This window comes from Mytilus trossulus, chromosome 3, assembly GCF_036588685.1.
Source record: "Mytilus trossulus isolate FHL-02 chromosome 3, PNRI_Mtr1.1.1.hap1, whole genome shotgun sequence".
In the NCBI taxonomy this organism is placed as follows: Eukaryota; Metazoa; Mollusca; class Bivalvia; order Mytilida; family Mytilidae; genus Mytilus; species Mytilus trossulus.
Window position 1 is genome coordinate 75,517,546 of NC_086375.1, and position 20,135 is coordinate 75,537,680.

At 32.2% G+C, this 20,135-nt stretch overlaps 3 protein-coding genes across 3 annotated transcripts; 1 reads left to right on the plus strand and 2 right to left on the minus strand.

The window, feature by feature from the left end:
- Nucleotides 1-6,967: 6,967 nt before the first annotated feature.
- LOC134711037 (uncharacterized) lies at nt 6,968-9,709 on the minus strand. The gene is made up of 2 exons (XM_063571465.1): nt 8,401-9,709; nt 6,968-8,196 (listed from the first exon to the last, which is right to left on the minus strand). Exons 1-2 carry the CDS (start codon nt 9,707-9,709, stop codon nt 6,968-6,970), a joined length of 2,538 nt encoding a protein of 845 aa, XP_063427535.1.
- A 112-nt stretch (nt 9,710-9,821) lies between these two features.
- On the minus strand, nt 9,822-10,824 carry LOC134711038 (uncharacterized). The gene is made up of 2 exons (XM_063571466.1): nt 10,750-10,824; nt 9,822-10,458 (listed from the first exon to the last, which is right to left on the minus strand). Exons 1-2 carry the CDS (start codon nt 10,822-10,824, stop codon nt 9,976-9,978), a joined length of 558 nt encoding a protein of 185 aa, XP_063427536.1. The 3' UTR covers nt 9,822-9,975.
- A 19-nt stretch (nt 10,825-10,843) lies between these two features.
- On the plus strand, nt 10,844-14,902 carry LOC134712428 (peptidyl-prolyl cis-trans isomerase B-like). Its single transcript, XM_063573962.1, has 4 exons — nt 10,844-10,984; nt 12,797-12,998; nt 13,789-13,908; nt 14,519-14,902. Exons 1-4 carry the CDS (start codon nt 10,925-10,927, stop codon nt 14,749-14,751), a joined length of 615 nt encoding a protein of 204 aa, XP_063430032.1. The 5' UTR covers nt 10,844-10,924; the 3' UTR covers nt 14,752-14,902.
- The last annotated feature ends 5,233 nt before the right edge of the window (nt 14,903-20,135 follow it).

Here is a 20,135-nt window from a genome sequence, read left to right on the forward strand (position 1 = left end):
GAACACAACATAACAAAACACATCAGTGACATGTGTAGATGTCAACAAACTTCAATCAACACTAGATAGATACATGTGTATAAGAAGATGTGGTATGAGTGACAATAAGGCAATTCTCCTTTCAAATTCACAATTTGTTAATATATAACCATTATAAGTCAAAAGTTATGTCTTCAACACAGAGCCTTTGCTCACACCGAATAGCAAGCTAAAAGGGGCCCAAAAGATGACTAGTTTAAAACCATTTAAACAGGAAACCAATGGTCTAATCCATATAAAAAAAACCAGAACCACTTTATATGATCAACAAACTACAACCACTGGACATCAGGTTCCTGACTTAAAATTCATCAAGATAATATAGCCATTATCAGGATCTGCTCACCCTCCTGGTTTTTGATCAGGTTGGTGTTGTTTAGCCTAGTTTGTCTATTGTCATTTTTATCCAACGATGTAATCAGCTTCTCTTCAACTGGAAAGTTTTGAACTTCCCCTTTTGGTATCTTTAACTTCTTTTTTCACGAAATTAGTTAATCATTTGGTACAGCCAAACCAATTCCTCTAAAGTCATATGAAACTTCAAATCTAAAACATATTAGAGGCTGTTTATACTTTTGCTTTAGTTTCAGAGATATAAGTAAAAAAAAACTCCATTTCCCCCCATGTTTTATGCTTATAACCACTAAAAACAGATCTGATCTGAATTTTGGTTGCATCACTTTTATAGTTAAGAGTTTTGACCCTTTACAAATGGAAAAAATGCTTAGTTTCGTTTCTGTTCTACTTTATTTTGCCTCAACCAAATTCTATGAAACTTATACACAATGCTTATTACTACAATATACAGATCAAGTTTGAATTTTGGTGCCGTCACTTCTGCTGTTCTAGAGTTTTGCCCTTTTTTACAAATTCAAAAATTGCTGGGGAAAAATAAAAAATTTCAATCAAGTACATTTTTTTAAATTGGAGTTATCTTCCTTTGTCCATGATTGTATATGAATCAATAACAGTCCATAGTTATCAAAAGTACCAGGATTATAATTTTAAACGCCAGACGCGCGTTTCGTCTCCATAAGACTCATCAGTGACGCTCAGATCAAAAAAGTTAAAAAGCCAAACAAATACAAAGTTGAAGAGCATTGAGGACCCAAAATTCCAAAACGTTGTGCCAAATACGGCTAAGGTAATCTACTCCTGGGGTAAGAAAATCCTTAGTTTTTCGAAAAATTAAAAGTTTTGTGAACAGAAAATTTCTAAAATTGACCATATAATTGATATTCATGTCAACACCGAAGTGCTGACTACTGGGCTGGTGATACCCTCGGGGACGAAACGTCCACCAGCAGTGGCATCGACCCAGTGGTGTAAATCGTTATCAAAAGTACCAGGATTATAATTTTAAACGCCAGACGCGCGTTTCGTCTCCATAAGACTCATCAGTGACGCTCAGATCAAAAAAGTTAAAAAGCCAAACAAATACAAAGTTGAAGAGCATTGAGGACCCAAAATTCCAAAACGTTGTGCCAAATACGGCTAAGGTAATCTACTCCATGCTTTTAAAAAAAATGAAGTTATCTTTCTTTGTCCAGAATTATAGTTGAATCAATTAAAACCAATGCTTCATACGATGAATTATTCAATTTTACTACCAACTGATAAATTAAAGAAATCTTTACCAATTAGTGCTTACAAGCACTTTGATTACCATTCTATGGCTATGCCCCTTTACAAATGGAAAAATTGCCGATTGTTTTCCCTTCTGTTCTCTTAACTTAAGTTTGTCTCAACTAAATTTAATGAAATTTATATATAATGCTTAATACCACTAAACTTAGTTTAAATTCAAATTTTGGCAGCTTCAATGAGTTATTGAGTTATGTCCTTTTATAAAGTTATATATATGCTAGCGGACGCATCATCTGTGTCCAAATGGACACATTCCTCATTTATTTTAACTAGATACCATAATGGCCAAGTTTGGTTAAGTTTGTCTCAGTTGTTTCAGGAGAATACTTGTTAAAGATTACAAAAAATTACGAGTTGTTAAATTTGACTTTGAAGGGCAATACTTCCTTATGGGAACAATTGACATTTTTGGTCATGTTGACTTATTTGTAGATCTTACTTTGCTGCACATTATTGCTGTTTAAAGTTTATCTCTAAAAGACTATAATGATATCCAAGACAATTAACAAAAACTGCAAAATGGGCAGCCACCCAACAACGGCTTGTCTGATAATTTCAGGACAGATAGATCTTAACCTGGTGAATATTTGTACTCATTGTCAAAGCTCTTAATGCTTAGTTTCAAAGATATAAGCAAAAAACTGCAAAATCCCCTATGTTCTATTTTTAGCCATGTCGGCCATGTTGGTTTCAGGCATGGTCGTAGGACACATTTTTTTAACTTTATACCATAATAAAGATGGTGACCAAGTTTAGTTCCTGTACTGGAAGGGGACAATGAAAATAGGAAGAGGTAAAGATAATATGGAGAGAATCGGCTGCATAAACAAATGAGAAAGAAAATAAAAATTCAAGAACAAAGAGGATTACAAATTATAGTTGGCGCATTTTGCGTCAATCAGACAAGTCGATTAACTGACTTTCAAAATGTAAAATAACAAAAATATCGAACTTCGAGGGAAATTCAGAACTGAAACCAAAAGACAAACACAAAAGCTGATACTCTTCAAACGAACGGATACAACTCTCATATTTCTGACTTGTTACAGGCATTTTCTGACAAATAAAATGGTGGATCAAATCTGGTGTAATAGCTAGCTAAACCTCCCAATGGCATGATAGTAGCATAAATTCCCTTATATTGACAACAATGTGTGATTAAAAAACAAACATACATACCATAAGGTATGCTGAAAATGCATGGTGGATTATAAACCTGTTGTTTTACCTAGCTAAAACTCTTACTACGTACTTGAATGTATGAGTCTGACAGTGGCATAAAACTCCATTTTATCGACAGAATGTTTGAACAAAACAAACGGACATACTAGTATTAGGTTAGATTTTTTTTTAAATGGTGTACAGCCAAGTGATCACAGTTGTCCAAATGCAAATGTCCATTCAAATGAGATGAATGGTACAGTGATCGAGTCTTGTGCCGGTAAATTTGGACATGAACTTACAGATGGAGTTCTTGTACTTGTATGCCAGGGCAGGCATTTGCTGCTGCACTTACTTACATGTACTCCGTCTGATTTTTAGTCTGTTTTTAAATGTTTACTGATTCGTGTTGTCTTATGGCTATTGGGTTTATCGTTATAATCCCTTCTGATAACATATATTTAAACGTATCAGGACATGAAATACAGGCCATTTGAACATTTGAACCCAGAGACGATCATATTATAATTATAATTCAGGTTTTATTTAAAAGAGGTTGAAGTAAGATGAATGGTAATGATAATTTCATAAAATGCAATGCTATATTTACTTATTTAAAAGGAACAGCACTTTGTTATGTATAATGACTTATATTATACCATACCACTTTTCATTCATGTCGTCGGAGTCCTTGGTTATGGCATAGAAGTATTATATCAAAATAAAATATGTTACCAAAGTTTGTATTTGCAAAATTGAGCACCTAACGACAAAGATCAAATATACATGCATTCAAACAAAGGTGACCACTTGACCCAATATTTGGGGTAAGACGTCACATTTGTTGGTCTTGTGCCATCAACATTATCCATATGCTGAAGTTATCAAAGTGCTAAAATTTACCACCAAAAGAAGGCTAGTAAATGTTTTATAGATTAAAACACAATAATTACTCTGCAAACTCGTTTACGGTGACGGTTCTGTAATTCTTAACCTAAGCTAGTTGATCACAGAGACATATAACATTATATGCCTCTGGTGACCAGTAACCCTAATTCCATTATCATTTTACCTAAATAAGGATGAGTTCGTTGGCTAGATCACTGCCTCAACGGAATAATTATTTCTATGGTCTTAACCGTTTCCCTTTTCAATGTTGATATTCTTTTCTTATTTAAAACAATCGAATGAACCACTTTCAGAAAACCCGTGTTCCTCTAAAGGTCAAATTAAGGATTAAACTTTAACTTATACATGGACTTATTTTGGCGAACATTACATGAACTGAACTGACAGTTAAATAGCGAAATGTTATTTCTTTGTGCCACAAAAATGGCAATTGAAACCAAAACAAATATTAGTATGTCCGCGAAATCGTAGCTATTTATCATCGCCAGTATTGCATGAGACCGTCACGAATATCTGAAAATGTATAATTTTTTGTATAAGAAGAAATGTCTTTGAACCAGTATTTTAATAGCTCAAATCGAAGAACGCACATTGAAATATCTAGGAACTTTTCTCTGTAATTCAAACAATTTTTAAATAAAGTAATAATTGCAATTTAAACTAGAGGCTCTAAAGAGCCTGTGTCGCTCACCTTGGTCTATGTGCATATTAAACAAAGGACACAAATGGATTCATGACAAAATTGTATTTTGGTGATGGTGATGTGTTTGAAGTTCTTACTTTACTGAACGTTCTTGCTTCTTACAATTATATCTATAATGAACCTTGCCCATTAGTAACAGAGAAAAATATTTGGTAAAAATTTACATAAATTTACCGAATTAATGAAAATTGTTAAAAATTGACTATAAAGGGCAATAACTCCTTAAGGGGTCAATTGACCATTTAGGTCATGTTGACTTATTTGTAGATCTTACTTTGCTGAACATTATTGCTGTTTACAGTTTATCTCTATCTATAATAGTATTCAAGATAATAACCAAAAACGGCAAAATTTCTTTAAAAATTACCAATTGGAGGGCAGCAAGCCAACAACCGATTGTCCAATTCATCTGAAAATTTCAGGGCAGATAGTTATTGACCTGATAAACATTTTTATCCCTGTCAAAGTTCCTCAAAATGCTTTGGTTTTTGAGTTATAAGCCAAAAACTGCATTTTACCCCTATGTTCTATTTTTAGCCGTGGCGGCTATCTTGGTTGGTTGACCGGGTCACGCCACACATTTTTTAAACTAGATACCCCAAAGATGATTGTGGCCAAGTTTGGATTAATTTGGCTCAGTAGTTTCAGAGGAGAAGATTTTTGTAAAAGATTACTTAGATTTATGAAAAATGGTTAAAAATTGACTATAAAGGGCAATAACTCCTAAAGAGGTCAACTGACCATTTCGGTCATGTTGACTTATTTGTAAATCTAACTTTGCTGAACATTATTACTGTTTACAGTTTATCTCTATCTATAATAATATTCAAGATAATAACCAAAAACAGCAAAATTTCCTCAAAATTACCAATTCAGGGGCAGCAACCCAACAACAGGTTAACCGATTCATCTGAAAATTTCAGGGCAGATAGATCTTGACCTGATAAACATTTTTACCCCATGTCAGATTTCCTCGAAATGCTTTGTTTTTTGAGTTATAAGCCAAAAACTTCATTTTACCCCTATGTTCTATTTTTAGCCGTGGCGGCCATCTTGGTTGGATGACCGGGTCACGCCACACATTTTTTAAACTAGATACCCCAATGATGATTGTGGCCAAGTTTGGTTTGATTTGGCCCAGTAGTTTCAGAGGAGAAGATTTTTGTAAAAGCTAACGCCGGACGACGGCGGACGACGGACGCCAAGTGATGGGAAAAGCTCACTTGGCCCTGTGGGCCAGGTGAGCTAAAAAATGGTACTAACAATATCAGTTCTTTCCTGTTACCAAAGTGAATCAATTTTAAAAAGTTTCTAATGGGTATATGGAACAAGTTAAAGATACTATTTGTTGCTTACTAGTCACATCCTGCAATGGTTTATTAAATGCCAATTATTTATTTTAGCATTTTCAATACAACAGGTTAAGAAATATACTAAAATATAGTCCGATATGTCGATAACATGAAAGATTCATGAGTAACCGGACACGTAACAGGACAGTATTGGTAACAGGAAGGAATTATTATTTTTTTCAAAATAAAGTGCTTTATTTCATATTAAAGGTAAAATACATGATTTCAAATTGGTCAGAATTGGAAGATAATAGCAAACAAGGTCATTTATGTTTTAAATTGTAATTACATTTGCGAGATGGGAAATCTGTCTAGAGATAATGATTTTTTTTAAACTATGATAAATTCCTTTCTGTCACCATCTACTATGATAGAATGGCACAATGTTCTCTGCTGTTATCAAAAGTAAAAAAAAAAAAAAACATTGTCTTTTCATTTAATATACATGTACTATATATTATGTTGAGATTTATTTAATATGATGTTCATAACTTATATCAAATGAAATGGTTGGCATATAGTGAATTAACTTTGTGATACATCAGTAAAATTGTCTTTACATCCTTCCGGCTGTTACTGATTAAGGCTATACTGTTACTTTTTATCAGGTAACATGACAGAACGTAACAGAAAGGAATTACGCAGTGCTTTTTGTCCTTTTATTGGAATTGTGTGGAAGTTTACTTCCATCTACCGTGATATCAATTTAATAAAATACTATAAAAACACATGTACTGTTATAGTGCTGACAACGAAATATGCTCAGAAGGTACACAGAAAGGCTGGAACAGGAGAGAACAACAAAATTATTCTTATCTAAATTCGAAACTTTGGGGAGTTCAGATTTTTCAAACTGGCTGCCAATCGCTTATACATGTGGAGTAATACATTCAGGAATTGATGCTCTTATTGCATTACCAGAAGTAAAATCTTGGTTTTTTAAACATTAAAAACAGCGGTAACAGGAGAGAAATTATCCCTTGGGACAACCTTTAAAAGACCTTTAAAAATGCAAAATTTTATCATATGCTGAAACCAGTAATTTAAAAGGGACAAGTTTTCTATATAGGATCAAGGAATTACTTACTTATAGTTGATTTCCAGTACAGGATCCCTCAAGGTTCCTCTTCACCAGACTCGTAGTTTAATGTGTTTCTTATACTATTTTGACCGTGACTTCCGGATATTTCTGCTCTATAGTCATTATAGTATAATTCTTCTCTGACCAATATTTGTCTAGTCGATTTTTGAATGCATTTATCGATGGTGACTTTGTTATTTTATCTGGTAGTTTGTTCCAGGTTTTAGCAATTCTAACAGAGAAAGAGTGTTTACGGATATTAGATTGGAATCTTTGATGAACTACTTTATTACTGTTGGTCCTACTACTACATCTTTGTTGAGAATCGTCTGCCTTTCTTAAAAATGAGCTAACTTCTTTGTCGTAGTATCCGTTCATTGTTTTAAAGGTTTCGATCATGTCTCCTCTTATTCTCCTATAGGATAATGTAGGTAAGCCTAGTTTTTTTAGTCTCTCTGGGTAGCTCATGTCTTTTAGTCCTGGTAGTTGTTTTGTTACCCTTCTTTGGACACCTTCTAATTTATCTATATCTTTCTTTTTGTATGGGGACCATACTGAGCTGGCATAGTCTAGGTGTGTTCTAACCATGGTTTTGTAAAGTGGCATGAATGTCTCTATTCCCAGGTATTTAAATGTTCTTCTAAGAACTGCGAATATGGAGTTTGCTTTGTTTACTTTTTCACTAATGTGGTTTTCGAATGTGAGTTCTGCATCAATGAGAACTCCAATATCTTTTTCCTCTTTAACTTGTGCTATAGGATGATTTAGTAGGCTATAGATTGGTGGATGGTCAGTGCTATTAGATTTCTTACTTATTTTCATATATTTGCATTTTTCTGGGTGAAATTTTAGTAGCCATTTGTCACTCCAGGATTCCATCTTATTAAGATCTTCTTGTAAAATTTGTCTGTCATTTTGTGTTTTAATTATTCTGAAGATCTTAGTGTCATCTGCAAATAGGTATGCATCAGAATCTACTTGGTCTGGGAGATCATTTATATATAAAACAAATAGGAGTGGTCCTAATACTGATCCCTGGGGTATCCCAGATGTAACGTTAGCACAGTCTGACTCTTCACCATTCACTACGACCTTTTGTTTCCTATCTTCTAAAAAGCTCGTTATCCACCCTACTATATCTTCATGGACACCTAGATTTTTGATTTTGGCTATTAATCTTTTATATGGTACCTTATCAAAGGCCTTCATAAAGTCTGTATAAATGCAGTCTATGTCTAATCCTTGATCTAGTGCCTCTGTCCATTTATCAATCACTTCTAATAATTGGAGACCAGTTGACCTTCCTGCAATAAATCCATATTGCTTTTTAGAGAATAGGTTGTTCTATTTCATATGCTCTATTATAAATTCACGTAATATTTTCTCCATTAGTTTAAATACTACTGATGTCAAACTGACTGGTCTATAGTTTTTGGCTAGTGATTTATTACCCTTTTTAAATATTGCACTTATCATAGCATTCTTCCAATCGTTAGGTACGGTCTTACTTTCAAGTGATTGATTATAAATGATACATAGAGGTTTTGCCAATGATTCAGCGATCTCTTTTAACAGTCTGGGGTGTAGTTTATCCATCCCTGGAGATTTGTCTATTTTTAATGCATTTAAATGCTTCAGCACTACTTCTTCCTTAATTTTTTTATATGGCATATCATTAATTACTAATACAGGCGTTGGTGATGGTACCTCGCCATCAGGTTCCTTTGTGAAGACACTGGAAAAGTATTCTACTAGTAATTTGGCCTTTTTGCTGTTATCTTCCGTTTTATCTGATTTTGTGTCTTCTGTATCCAAATGTAAGTCCCCAATTCCTTCTTTGGTTTTTGTTTTTGACTTGATATAGCTCCAGATAGCTTTAGGGTTTTCTTTAGCTTTCTGTGATAGATTTTTCTCATATTCCCTCTTCAACTTATTTACCTTACTTTTTACTTGATTCCTTATCTTATTGTATTCCTTCCTCACTTCTGGGTCGTTATTATGGGTAATCTTTTTTGACAGGATGTTTTTCCTTTTTATTTTATCTATGGTGTTCTTGTCCATTGGGAATTTATTTTCCCCTCTACCGATTTGTTTCCTTTCTTTTGTTGGTATATACTTTTTGTCCATATCTTGAATTATACTTAAAACTGATTTCCAGTTTTCATTTATATCATTTTCTTTCTGTAGTAATTCTGGCCATTTAATTTTATTTAATTCTTCTTTTATTTTTATGTAGTTTCCTTTACTAAATAATTTAATTAATTTAGGTTTGCTATTAATATTTGTGTAGCAATTGAAGTCAAATTTCATGGTACAGTGATCACTTTTTCCTAGTGGACTTTGGTATTCTAAATTTGAGACCATATTCTCCTCATTGGTTAAAATCAGGTCCAGGGTATGTGGTGTATTGGTGCCTCTCCATCTTGTTGGTCTTGTAACATGTTGAAATAAGAAGTTTTCTTGTAGATTTTCTAAAAATCTGTATTCATTACTTTCTGTACTATCACCTGGTGAATTCCAACTATCCCAGTTTATTTCTGGATAATTATAATCTCCCATTATTAAGATATGTGAGTAGCCTTTTTTACACGCTTCAGTAGTGAGTAAATTTAATTGTTTAGTGTACTCCTGTGATCTATTTGATGGTGACCTGTATATTAATCCTAATAATAGCTGGTCTGACTGATTTAAATTGATCTTAATAAATAAGTTTTCTTGGAATTCTGTATTCATATGGACCTGTGATGCGTCCAGTTGTTTATCTATGTACAATAAAAGACCTCTGCCTATGTCGACGTCTAGGTTTTTACCAAACATGTTGTAGTCAGATACCTCGGCTAAAGAATATTCTGAGATTCCTGGTTTATAACGATTGTTTTTTGGTTTAACCTCTGTGATACCAATTATTTTTGGTTTTTCGTCTCGTGTTCGTACTATTAGTTCAGGCAGCTTGTTAAATAACTGATCTGCATTTGTGTATATACAGCTCAATTTGGGTAAAACTGTAAAATTATCTGTTTTTACATTTTTAAAAACCTTTTTACCATTAAAATTATTTACATCCTCTTTTCCTCTTTTTCCTTTTAGGAGTCTAGCTTCTTTAATCTGACAACCTTCCTTGCCCAAGGTGGGCCCCTTACTCTGAAGTGGTAGTCCCCCGAAATCTCTTCCTCAGTTTGTTTTTTTGCTTGTTCCCATAATCTTTTCTCTTGCTCTCTTTCTGCTTGGGTTAGGTCGTTACTAACTCCCACTTTTGCATATTTTGGATTTGTTTTTATGTAGTGTATATTTCTGAATAAGGTGATCTTAGGCTCTGCACTTGGTAATTTTACTAGGATTGGTCTATTTAGTTTTTCTGTATTAAATTTCCCAAGTCTTTTAATTGTCTTCAAGTTTTCCTTATCCAATTGTATTTTGCAATCTTTAATTAGCTCATTTAGTCTTTCTTTGTCAGTGTTTTCTCTTTCTTCTTTGTTCTCTTCGTCTATTTCCGGAATCCCAAAGATGATCAAGTTATTTTCTCTGGACTTTCTCTCGTTGATTTCTTCAAGGACATTTGTAACAGTCTTATTGTATATTTGAATATATACAATTCCTTGATCCTATATAGAAAACTTAGGCTCGTTTATTATTATTGAAATTAAATAACTCGAGTTGATATCAATCGATATCTAATTCTCACTCGTTATGAAACCTATAAATATCACGTCATGGCATAAAAATCATATGTTTTAAAAATGGCAAAATTGGTGCATTTGGTGCACTCTAGTTAATACTGAAACTAAAGACTAATATTTTCCAAAAATTTCAAATAACAAAAATAATTGCTGGTGAAAGATGGAACATGGAAATTATACTTTTTCAGATATGTTGTCTTTAATATATGTCTGTCTGGAGATAATAATAAAACGAGACAAAAATGCGGAAGTCATTTTCCTGTGTTGACTTAGTAGCTTAGTATCAGTTGCAGCTGGTACCAACCCTACTTGGAAACCAGTCAATATCCACGTTGCACCTGTCACTCTGTTCAGAATGTCATCTTTGTGGTGGCAGTCGTTTGTTCTTCTAATCAGCTTCTTATCCTTTTCTCAGGTATATTTCTTTTTATAAAGTCACTTAATTCTGTCGGTCAGGAATGATGTAGAGGGTTTATAATATAATACCTCATTAAAAAATCCTTTAAGTTGCACAAAAATAAAATCAAGCATAGATAACTTTTACCAGAAACCGAAAAAGGCAGAACGAAACGCCTTTCATTATATGTTACTTATAACTTTTAGCTTAGGGCTCATTCGGGCATGCATATATTTAATTTGTATGTGTTCACCTTATTTGAATTAGCCCAGCTTTGCCAAATTGGGCATGAAAAATGTGTTGACTTGTGTATGTGCATTAGCTTTTGACTTGATTTATATTGTACTAGAAAAATATTGACTTTTATATAGAAAGCATTTGATTTAATTGATACTGAAATAAGTAGCTTTTGACATGTTTGAGAGAAAAATAATAATCCCATCTTGGCTGTGTTGCAGAGACTAAGTACTGCTGTGTTAAAGTAGTCTGAGGATCCATGCCACTGTCTTTTAATAAATTCTTACTACATATTTTAATCATTCTGAGAATGCAACCAAAAACTTTATTGAAAGAGGGTCGTAAACGGGGGTATTTGCTTGGAAGAATGTGAAATAAATTGCACAATGAATGAACAATTTAAATATGTCATGCATGTTGACCTTTTTACCGATTTCATGAAAAACAATGAATTATGAATCTTTATCATGTGATGCATGTTAATAAAAATGGCATAACATGTTGCACGCAAATAACCCTTTACCACCCTCTTAAAAAAATATGAAAAGATAACTGTCATTCGGTAATATAAAGATATTCAAAAATGCTTCAGTATTTGTTTCAAAGTTAATCAAAGTATTACAAAGTATAGAAATTAATAAATTATTCCATTTTTAAGTTGTTTTATTTCTTTAAAAACCATGTTTGTTTTCTGTATACATGTATATGTTTATCTCTTTTTCCACATGTGAATGTGACTGAGTGTTTTGAAATAAATAAAATTGAGAATCGAAATGGGGGATGTGTCAAAGAGACAACAACCCGACCAAATGAAAAAACACAACAGCAGAAGGTCACCCACAAGTCTTCAATGTAGCGAGAAATTCCTGCACCCGGAGGCGTCCTTCAGCTGGCCCCTAAACAAATATATACTAGTTTAGTGATTATGAACGCCATACTAATTTCCAAATTGTACACAAGAAACTAAAATTAAAATTATACAAGACTAACAGAGGCTCCTGACCTGGGACAGGCGCAAAAATGCGGCATATTATATTGTATTGATTAAGGAATTTTTAGAATATTCTGTTAATTATTCATTGAGTGCAACTATCCATGCTCACCATACAAATAAATTGCAAAATAACAATCACAGGTAAAAAGTTAAATCACAAAAATACAGAACTCCTAGGAAAATTCAAAACAAAAAATCCTTTTTGACAAAATCAAAAGCTCAAACACATCAAATAAATGGATAACAACTGTCATATTCCTGACTTGGTACAGACATAGAGGTTATAAAATGTTATGGCATCATTTTTGTTTGAGTTAAATCAATATCAGGGTGGAAATTTAACTGGTGAGTAAATGAAATAATGGGTAGGTTTGAGTTATTTACCTTAACCAACATTTAGGAACCTATATAAGAACATGTAAATGGTTACTTAATCATGTTAATGCAATTAAGTAAAAAAACATTTAATTTACTTGTGGCCCATGCATGTTTGCTTTCTACAAAAGTGATATTTAAATACATTGCTGTGGTTTATTTGCTTTAGTTGCACCTGGTTTTCTTTTATATATAATCATATTTCACTGTGTATTGATTTCCAGGCTGGAGACCTTACAGTTACTAAGAAAGTATTTTTTGACATCTCTATTGGAACTAAACCAGTAGGGAAGATAGTCATTGGTTTATTTGGTGAAGCTGTACCCAAGACAGTAGAAAACTTTGTTGGATTATCAACCCATAGCAAAGGATTTGGATACAAAGGCAGCAAATTTCATCGTGTCATTCCAAATTTTATGATACAAGGTAAATCAATTTTTAATATTCTGTGTCGGTAATCTCAAGTAAAAAATGGCTATATATCTAAGTATTTAGATTCTGGTTAGGGTAAGAATTAATAAGCCTATTGAAACACTTAATTTTCATACAAATACATGTGTGTGTATGCATGTTTTCAAAATAGCATTGGTTCAAACATGAGATAAATTAACTTGCCTTTTCTTCTGGAGAGAAAAGTCAACATTCACATTTTTGTTTTGATATGAGTCATATGAAATATACAGATACTGAAGGCCTGTCTTTACCCTTTTTTCACTTTCACAGATCACTTCTTTCACTATTCCTGCTATTTACAGACATCTGTTTATGTTGATGAACAGAAACCAAGTGGATTATGCCTGCTTGACATCCTGCTTAGATGGAGAGTTTTCTCATTGGCACTCATAGTCATACCACATCTTCTTCTATCTGTTAATAGTATGCCTGTTTTGTTCATACAGGATCAATACATATATGGTCTCTTGTTGTTATAAAAAAGAAGATGTGGTATGATTGCCAATGAGACAACTATCCACAAAAGACCAAAATGACACAGACATTAACAACTATAGGTCACCGTACAGCCTTCAACAATGAGCAAAGCCCATACGGCATAGTCAGCTATAAAAGGCCCCTATAAGACAATGTAAAACAATTCAAACGAGAAAACTAACAGCCTTATTTATGTTAAAAAATTGTTCCTTATAACAAAGTTGATAACTTTATTTTTAAAAACTGTACTTAAATAACAATAACTTTATTTTAACATGTTTAATAGGTGGAGATTTTGAGACAGGCAATGGTTATGGTGGGAAAAGTATATATGGAAAAAAGTTTCCTGATGAGAACTTCAAACTGAAGCACTATGGGGCTGGATGGTTGAGCATGGCTAATTCAGGTATTGATGATAAAATTGAGAATGGAAATGGGGAATGTGTCAAAGAGACAACAACCCGATTTCTACATGAGTTTGATAAAGTGTAGTAATTCATCTTTATTTTAAGCACGTATTATTCTAATTGGGTTTTAATAGTTTTTTACTGTTTTTAATGGGTTTTACTGTCAGAAATTAGCCTGGCAAATTTTTATATGAAAAATGAATTATTGATTGTTGTTTAACTTCAAGTGTGAAAAGTCTGACATGGGGGATGAATTCCATTATGTAATGTCTTGTCCTTTTCAAAAAAGATCAATATAAAAATGTATTCACTACAGTCAATATTGTCTTACTAGAAAAATTGTGCAGATTTATAAACTATATATCAGTGAAAGTCTGTCCTCCTGGTTAAACTACATTTATTTATGTATATATCTCACATGCAAAATATGTTGTATTGTATAAATTACCATCTCTGTAACTACATCAAGCCTAGGTATTTGTCATTGACCTTATCGTACATGGTAAGTTGTGCTGATACTAAAAACAAAAAGGAAAAGATATGAGACTTGTGCAAACCATATTCTTTTTAAAAAATGCTAAGATCTTTTTTTCTTCTTTTTTTATGCAGGTCCTGATACCAATGGATCACAGTTTTTCCTGACTACTGTAGAAACGACTTGGTTAGATGGTGCTCATGTTGTGTTTGGCAAAGTATTACAAGGAATGGATGTTGTTAGGCAGATAGAAAATGTAGCAACTAATTCTGGTGACGCGCCAATTGAACCTGTAACTATAACAGACTGTGGCCTTGAACCTGCATTTACTCCATATGATGAAACACCTACTGGGGTCACTGGTTAGGGATCTTATTGCCTTCTATTGAATTTTGTTTTTCATGCAGTTTAAATTCATTGCATAATAAGAACATGTCAAAATATTTTGTTTCTAATGTATAACTGTTTAACTAGTTTGTTTAATATTTGATATAAGAATAAAAGAACACTTAGATTTGTTTTTTCAATTATTTGTTGTAAAAATTTTCTGAACACATATCGGACTCCAAAAATTCAAAGAAAAAATATGTTTCTTACCTTAAAGCCGCTGCCAGTATAAATATATTTATTTATGTAAATATTTAAGAAAGTTAGGTTTAAATTGTTAGGCAATAGTCATTGGAAACAAGACATTTTATGTGATTGTTTTTTATTTAATCTAGAGCTTTAATTCGGCAGTTCCTATAAATGTGCTTTTGACAAGTAGTAAAATTATTTTTTGTGTGTTTCATAGTTTAATAATAATACCTTATTTAGAACAGAGAGGTGGTCAATAAATGATTTGGTAAAAGAAAATATGGAGCTTGATGGAAGAATCTCTGAATAAACATTTTTCCCACCAATACTAAGTACTGATGTTTTTAGTTTATGCTTTAATTATATCCTTCAGAATGTGCTGCCTTGTCTCAAAACTGTCCAAACTCAGGTGAATAAAATTGTAGATAAACTGAGAACTAAAATAAATGTAATGATATGTTGATCAGTTGGAGCAGGTGGTCAGATGTTCTTGAATTTTTGTTGTTGAAGCATTTGAAATAGTTTCTTGCATTTTTGGTTGGGATAGTTAAGTTCATTAATTGAAAATCAATATTAAGAAGACTTTTATAAAAACTGATTTGCATTGATTTTATTGAAATGTTTATGAGCAGATCTATTTACAAAATTTATAGAAAATGAATGACAAAACATAATTGTTTTTAACTCTGTGAAGTTTATTTAGAATAACCTTTTTTGTACACTTTTTAAAAAAAGCAATGGTAGTCATCACAATTACATAATTCCCTTTAGCAGATATCTCTACTTCTTTACTGGCTGAAAGTATAAACTTTATGGACAAAGTCCTTTTATCAATGTAATTTATCACAGAGTGTTTTTGGTTAACTGCCTATAGCACTTACAGTGCTTTGATCATTGAAATTTATCACAGAGTGTTTTTGGTATAAGGTTGAAATGATTAGTGCCTTTATATTTATTGTGTTCACGTTTGTTTTGTATTTATAATTTCATGTTAAAAAAAGTTTTTATACTATAAACCTACTAGTCCATATGACATATTTTACATGGTGTATGTCATATATTTTTTTACATGTTTTACTCTATTGTGCAAGTAATTTTGTTTTGTTGTAAAAGTATGATTTAGAATAGATAAAAATATAGTCTTGATTTTGTAGAAATTTAATTACCACTTATTAATAGTTCTTTTTTAAATTAGTGATAGTGTTATTTTCGTATTTTTTATTTAAAATATCAGTACATAAATTTCGAAACATGATGATTTTTACACCATTTTTACAACTATGCAATGTATTGTACAAAAAAAAATGGCATTTTATGAATAAACTTTACATGTTCTTATTTGTTGATTATTTGTTGTTTATATGGTCTAACATGAAAACTAGATGTGAATATCTCAATAAGACAGCAACCCAAAGACATCAGTCAATATACAGTGTCTATATAATATCTTAAGCCTAAATCCTCCTTTGTGTAAACAAGTTGTTGGAGAATTCATTGCTACCTTTGCAATACTATGAAAAAATCACCTATGTGTACCTAAGTTCCTAAAGGACATAACCAGAATAAACAAAGGTCAACCACTGACAATGTTCCTCATTATAGAGCTACACTAACATGTGGAGAGGATAACTTTTTTTGAAAGAATTCAATACTCCCTTTTGAGAGTTGATTGCTGTTCCCTTGCACACAGAAATTTCACCAAACTCTAATAGTGGTGACATATTGCAATCACTTTTTCTGTCTGTCTGTTAAACAGATATTTCCATCACACCTTCTTAGAAACTACTAAACAGAATGAGTTCACATTTGATTTATAGCAGCTCCAAGTGAAAGTTTTAACCTTTAGATTTTTTTATTATTTAAACCAGACATATTCTATAACCCAGATTACTAGTGATTTGATTTGATCAACTCCTGAAATACTTGTCATTTACTAGCAATATTTTCAGTGATAAGTTTACTTGTTATGTAATTTTTTGGTGCACCAGTCAAAAACGCTACTTTTTAGCTCACCTGGCCTGAAGGGCCAAGTGAGCTTATGCCATCACTTGGCGTCCGTTGTCGTCTGTCGTCGTAAACTATTTCAAAAATCTTTTCCTCTGAAACTACTAGGCCAAATACTTCCAAACTCTAACTGAATGTTCCTTAGGGTATCTAGTTTATAAATTGTATCCGAAGTTTTGATCTATCAACAAACATGGTCGCCATTGCTAAAAATAGACCATAGGGGTCAAATGCAGTTTTTGGCTTATATCTCAAAAACGAAAGCATTTAGAGCAAATCTGTCATGGGGGTTTTAGTGTTCATTAGGTTAAGATCTATCAGCCCTGAAATTTTCAGATGAATGACACAACCCATTGTTGGGTTGCTGCCACTTAATTGGTAATTTTAAGGATTTTTTGCAGTTTTTGGTCATTATCTTAAATATTATTATAGATAAATTGTAAGCAGCAAAAATGATCAGCAAAGTAAGATCTACAAATAAGTTAATATGACCAAAATTGTCAATTGAACCCTTAAGGGGTTATTTTCCTTTAATGACAATTTTTCACAATTTTTCACAATTTGTTCATCATATTTGCTAACTTTAAAAAATCTTCTCCTCTAAAACAACCAAATTCAACCAAACTTCAACTGAATGATCAGTAGGGTGTATAAAATAAAGTTAGTGTTTTATTTTCTATTTCGTCAAAAAACATGGCCGTCATGGCTAATTAATAGAACACAGGGTAAAATGCAGTTTTTGGCTTATATCTAAAAAAATCCAGCATTTAGAGCATATAAGACAAGAAGTTTAAGTATTTATTAGGTCAAGGTCTACCTGTCCTGAAATTTTCAGCCGAATTGGGTAACTGGTTTTTCAGGTATAATGCCCCTGAATTGATGATTTTAAAGAAATTTTGCAGTTTTTGGTTATTATCATGAATATTATTATATTAACATATCTTTGCGTTCTAATCTTTTTGCTTATCTAAAAGACTATGTACCATTATTTCAGCATCTTGATGCATTCAATAAACTTAAACACATTCTAAACCCCATTCCTGAACTTGTTTGTCATATTGGAGTCTTCATTAAACAGTCTTTAGAACTGAGGGAGTCAGACCCGTGTCAGGCAAGGTTATGATGGTGTTTTTTACATACATTTATAATTGAACTCTAATGTTCTATTATTCCATATATTGTATTGTATTATTTTGTATTTCATTGTATTTCATTGTATTGCATTGTATAGTATAACATTATTATTTCATTGTATTGCTTAACCCTCATGGGTGTTTTTTTGCAATAAAGATATATATTATAGATACAGATAAACTGTTAATAGCAAAAATGTTAAGCAAAGTAAGATCTACAAATAAGTCAATTGACCCCTTAAGGAGTTATTGCCCTTTAAAGACTTTTTTCACAATTTGTTCATCATGTTGACTTACTTCAAAAAATCTTCTCCTTTGAAACTGCCGTATCGATTTCAGCCAAACTTAGGCTAAATGAGTTTCAGAGTATCTAGTATAAATTTTATATTTTATTTCCTTGTATGTCAAGAAACATAGCTTCTATGGCTAAAATAGAACATAAGAGAAAATGATTTTTTTTTTTGAAGAAAATGTGATAATTCAAAGAACATGTAAATAAATTGAAAAGCCAAAATAATCATTGATGAGAGATTTAACCAAAAAATTAAGGTGAGCGATTCAGGCTCTTGAGAGCCTCTTGTTTCTTTATTGCTATCTTAATTCGATGATGGGCATAACCGATTAATTTATCCTGTTATGGTGACAGTTTTATATGACTACATTTTCTGGCATGGGTTTATTAACCCCTGTGGATAACCATGATTGAGATGGTGTGTATATATTGACAACTATGTGTAATGTCTATTTCCAATCTTTTATATAAGTAACATGCTGAGCGACGGCATCTTCTGTAAACAGCATGAAATGTCCTACAAAAATCGTTTAAAGAATGGATTGCGTCATGTACTAAGCTTGCCACCCGCGGGTTTATGCTCTGCGGCCACAGATAAGAGCGAAAACCAGCAGGGGGCCACTTAAGTTATACTTTCATGGTAACTGCAATTACAAATACCTTTACAAAACGTTTCAATTACGGGGAAGAGATAATCTTTAACTAAATTATACAGAGATAAAACAATATGCAATGAAGAATTTGTCGCTAGTCTTTCTTGAATGTTAAAATAAAAAAACAAAAGATTTTTTTTTCAAAATTAATGTCGTATTCTAAAACGAACTTCTTTTTATCAAGAAAGTAAGAATTACACAATTAATATATATTAAAAATCAGTGAATAACTATTTATTGTTGTTGTTGTAACCTTAACCATTGACCCAAAAGTAAAAAAAGGGTTTTTCGCTCCCAAGAAGAAATAAAGCTTAGAACACCGGGGTAAAATTGCAAGCCACGAATGATTGAAACGGACTGTTTTATCAAAGTTAATATAGAGCGTTAAACCATGGAAGTAATATCTAAATATTACTTCCATGGTTAAACTTTACACAAATCAATTGATATTTAAATAAAAGTGTATTTCAATGATTGCTGCTGTAGCTTTTTTTATATTATAAATAGATTGATAGGAACTTTAAAAACCAAGAATAATGACCAAGACTAGATATACAACTATAAGTAAAATTTTGCCGAAATTGACTTATTGGAATGAATGCCCTTAAATGAGTTTCTTTATCGTTTTTTTTAGTGTTATGAGCAAAACTAAATAAGACAGCCAGGGAATAAAAACTGTATCAGCATATGTAAGTTAAAGAATGAGTATTTTGTCAATAACTTTATTCTAGTCTACAATTTTGGAAAGCGTCCATTGTTGAAGGTATCTCGTTGACCATTTTTTAGTAATTTAGTACTACGGTCATATATAATATTCCATTTAAAACATGATGCCCAAGATCCGTACTAATTGTTAATGGTAAAACTTTTGTGAAAAGATTCACAAAACATTTCAACTGCAATTTTAAAGAAACAACCCATTGTTATCTCCAAAGAAAATCCCAATGGAACTAAATCATTGTAAATGTCGGTGAATTGTTCCTAAATTGATATTTCACTGACAAGAGAAGTTCAATATCATGTTCTTAACAATACCTGATTGGAGGTTAAACGATTACATTCAAGAATACAATAAGTATTTGTTATATAATAC

Excerpts from the sequence above, each read along its gene's own strand:
- LOC134711038 (XM_063571466.1), bottom strand. The coding sequence starts at position 10,824 with ATGACTTCCGCATTTTTGTCTCGTTTTATTATTATCTCCAGACAGACA. Across the intron at positions 10,459-10,749 it reads AAGACAACATATCTGAAAAA|ACTGTTACAAATGTCCTTGA; the intron begins GTATAATTTCCA and ends ATATACAATAAG.
- LOC134711037 (XM_063571465.1), bottom strand. The coding sequence starts at position 9,709 with ATGTTTGGTAAAAACCTAGACGTCGACATAGGCAGAGGTCTTTTATTG. Across the intron at positions 8,197-8,400 it reads TTATAATCAATCACTTGAAA|GAAGGTCAACTGGTCTCCAA; the intron begins GTAAGACCGTAC and ends GATTTATTGCAG.
- LOC134712428 (XM_063573962.1), top strand. The coding sequence starts at position 10,925 with ATGTCATCTTTGTGGTGGCAGTCGTTTGTTCTTCTAATCAGCTTCTTA. Across the intron at positions 12,999-13,788 it reads TCCAAATTTTATGATACAAG|GTGGAGATTTTGAGACAGGC; the intron begins GTAAATCAATTT and ends CATGTTTAATAG. Across the intron at positions 13,909-14,518 it reads GTTGAGCATGGCTAATTCAG|GTCCTGATACCAATGGATCA; the intron begins GTATTGATGATA and ends TTTTTTATGCAG.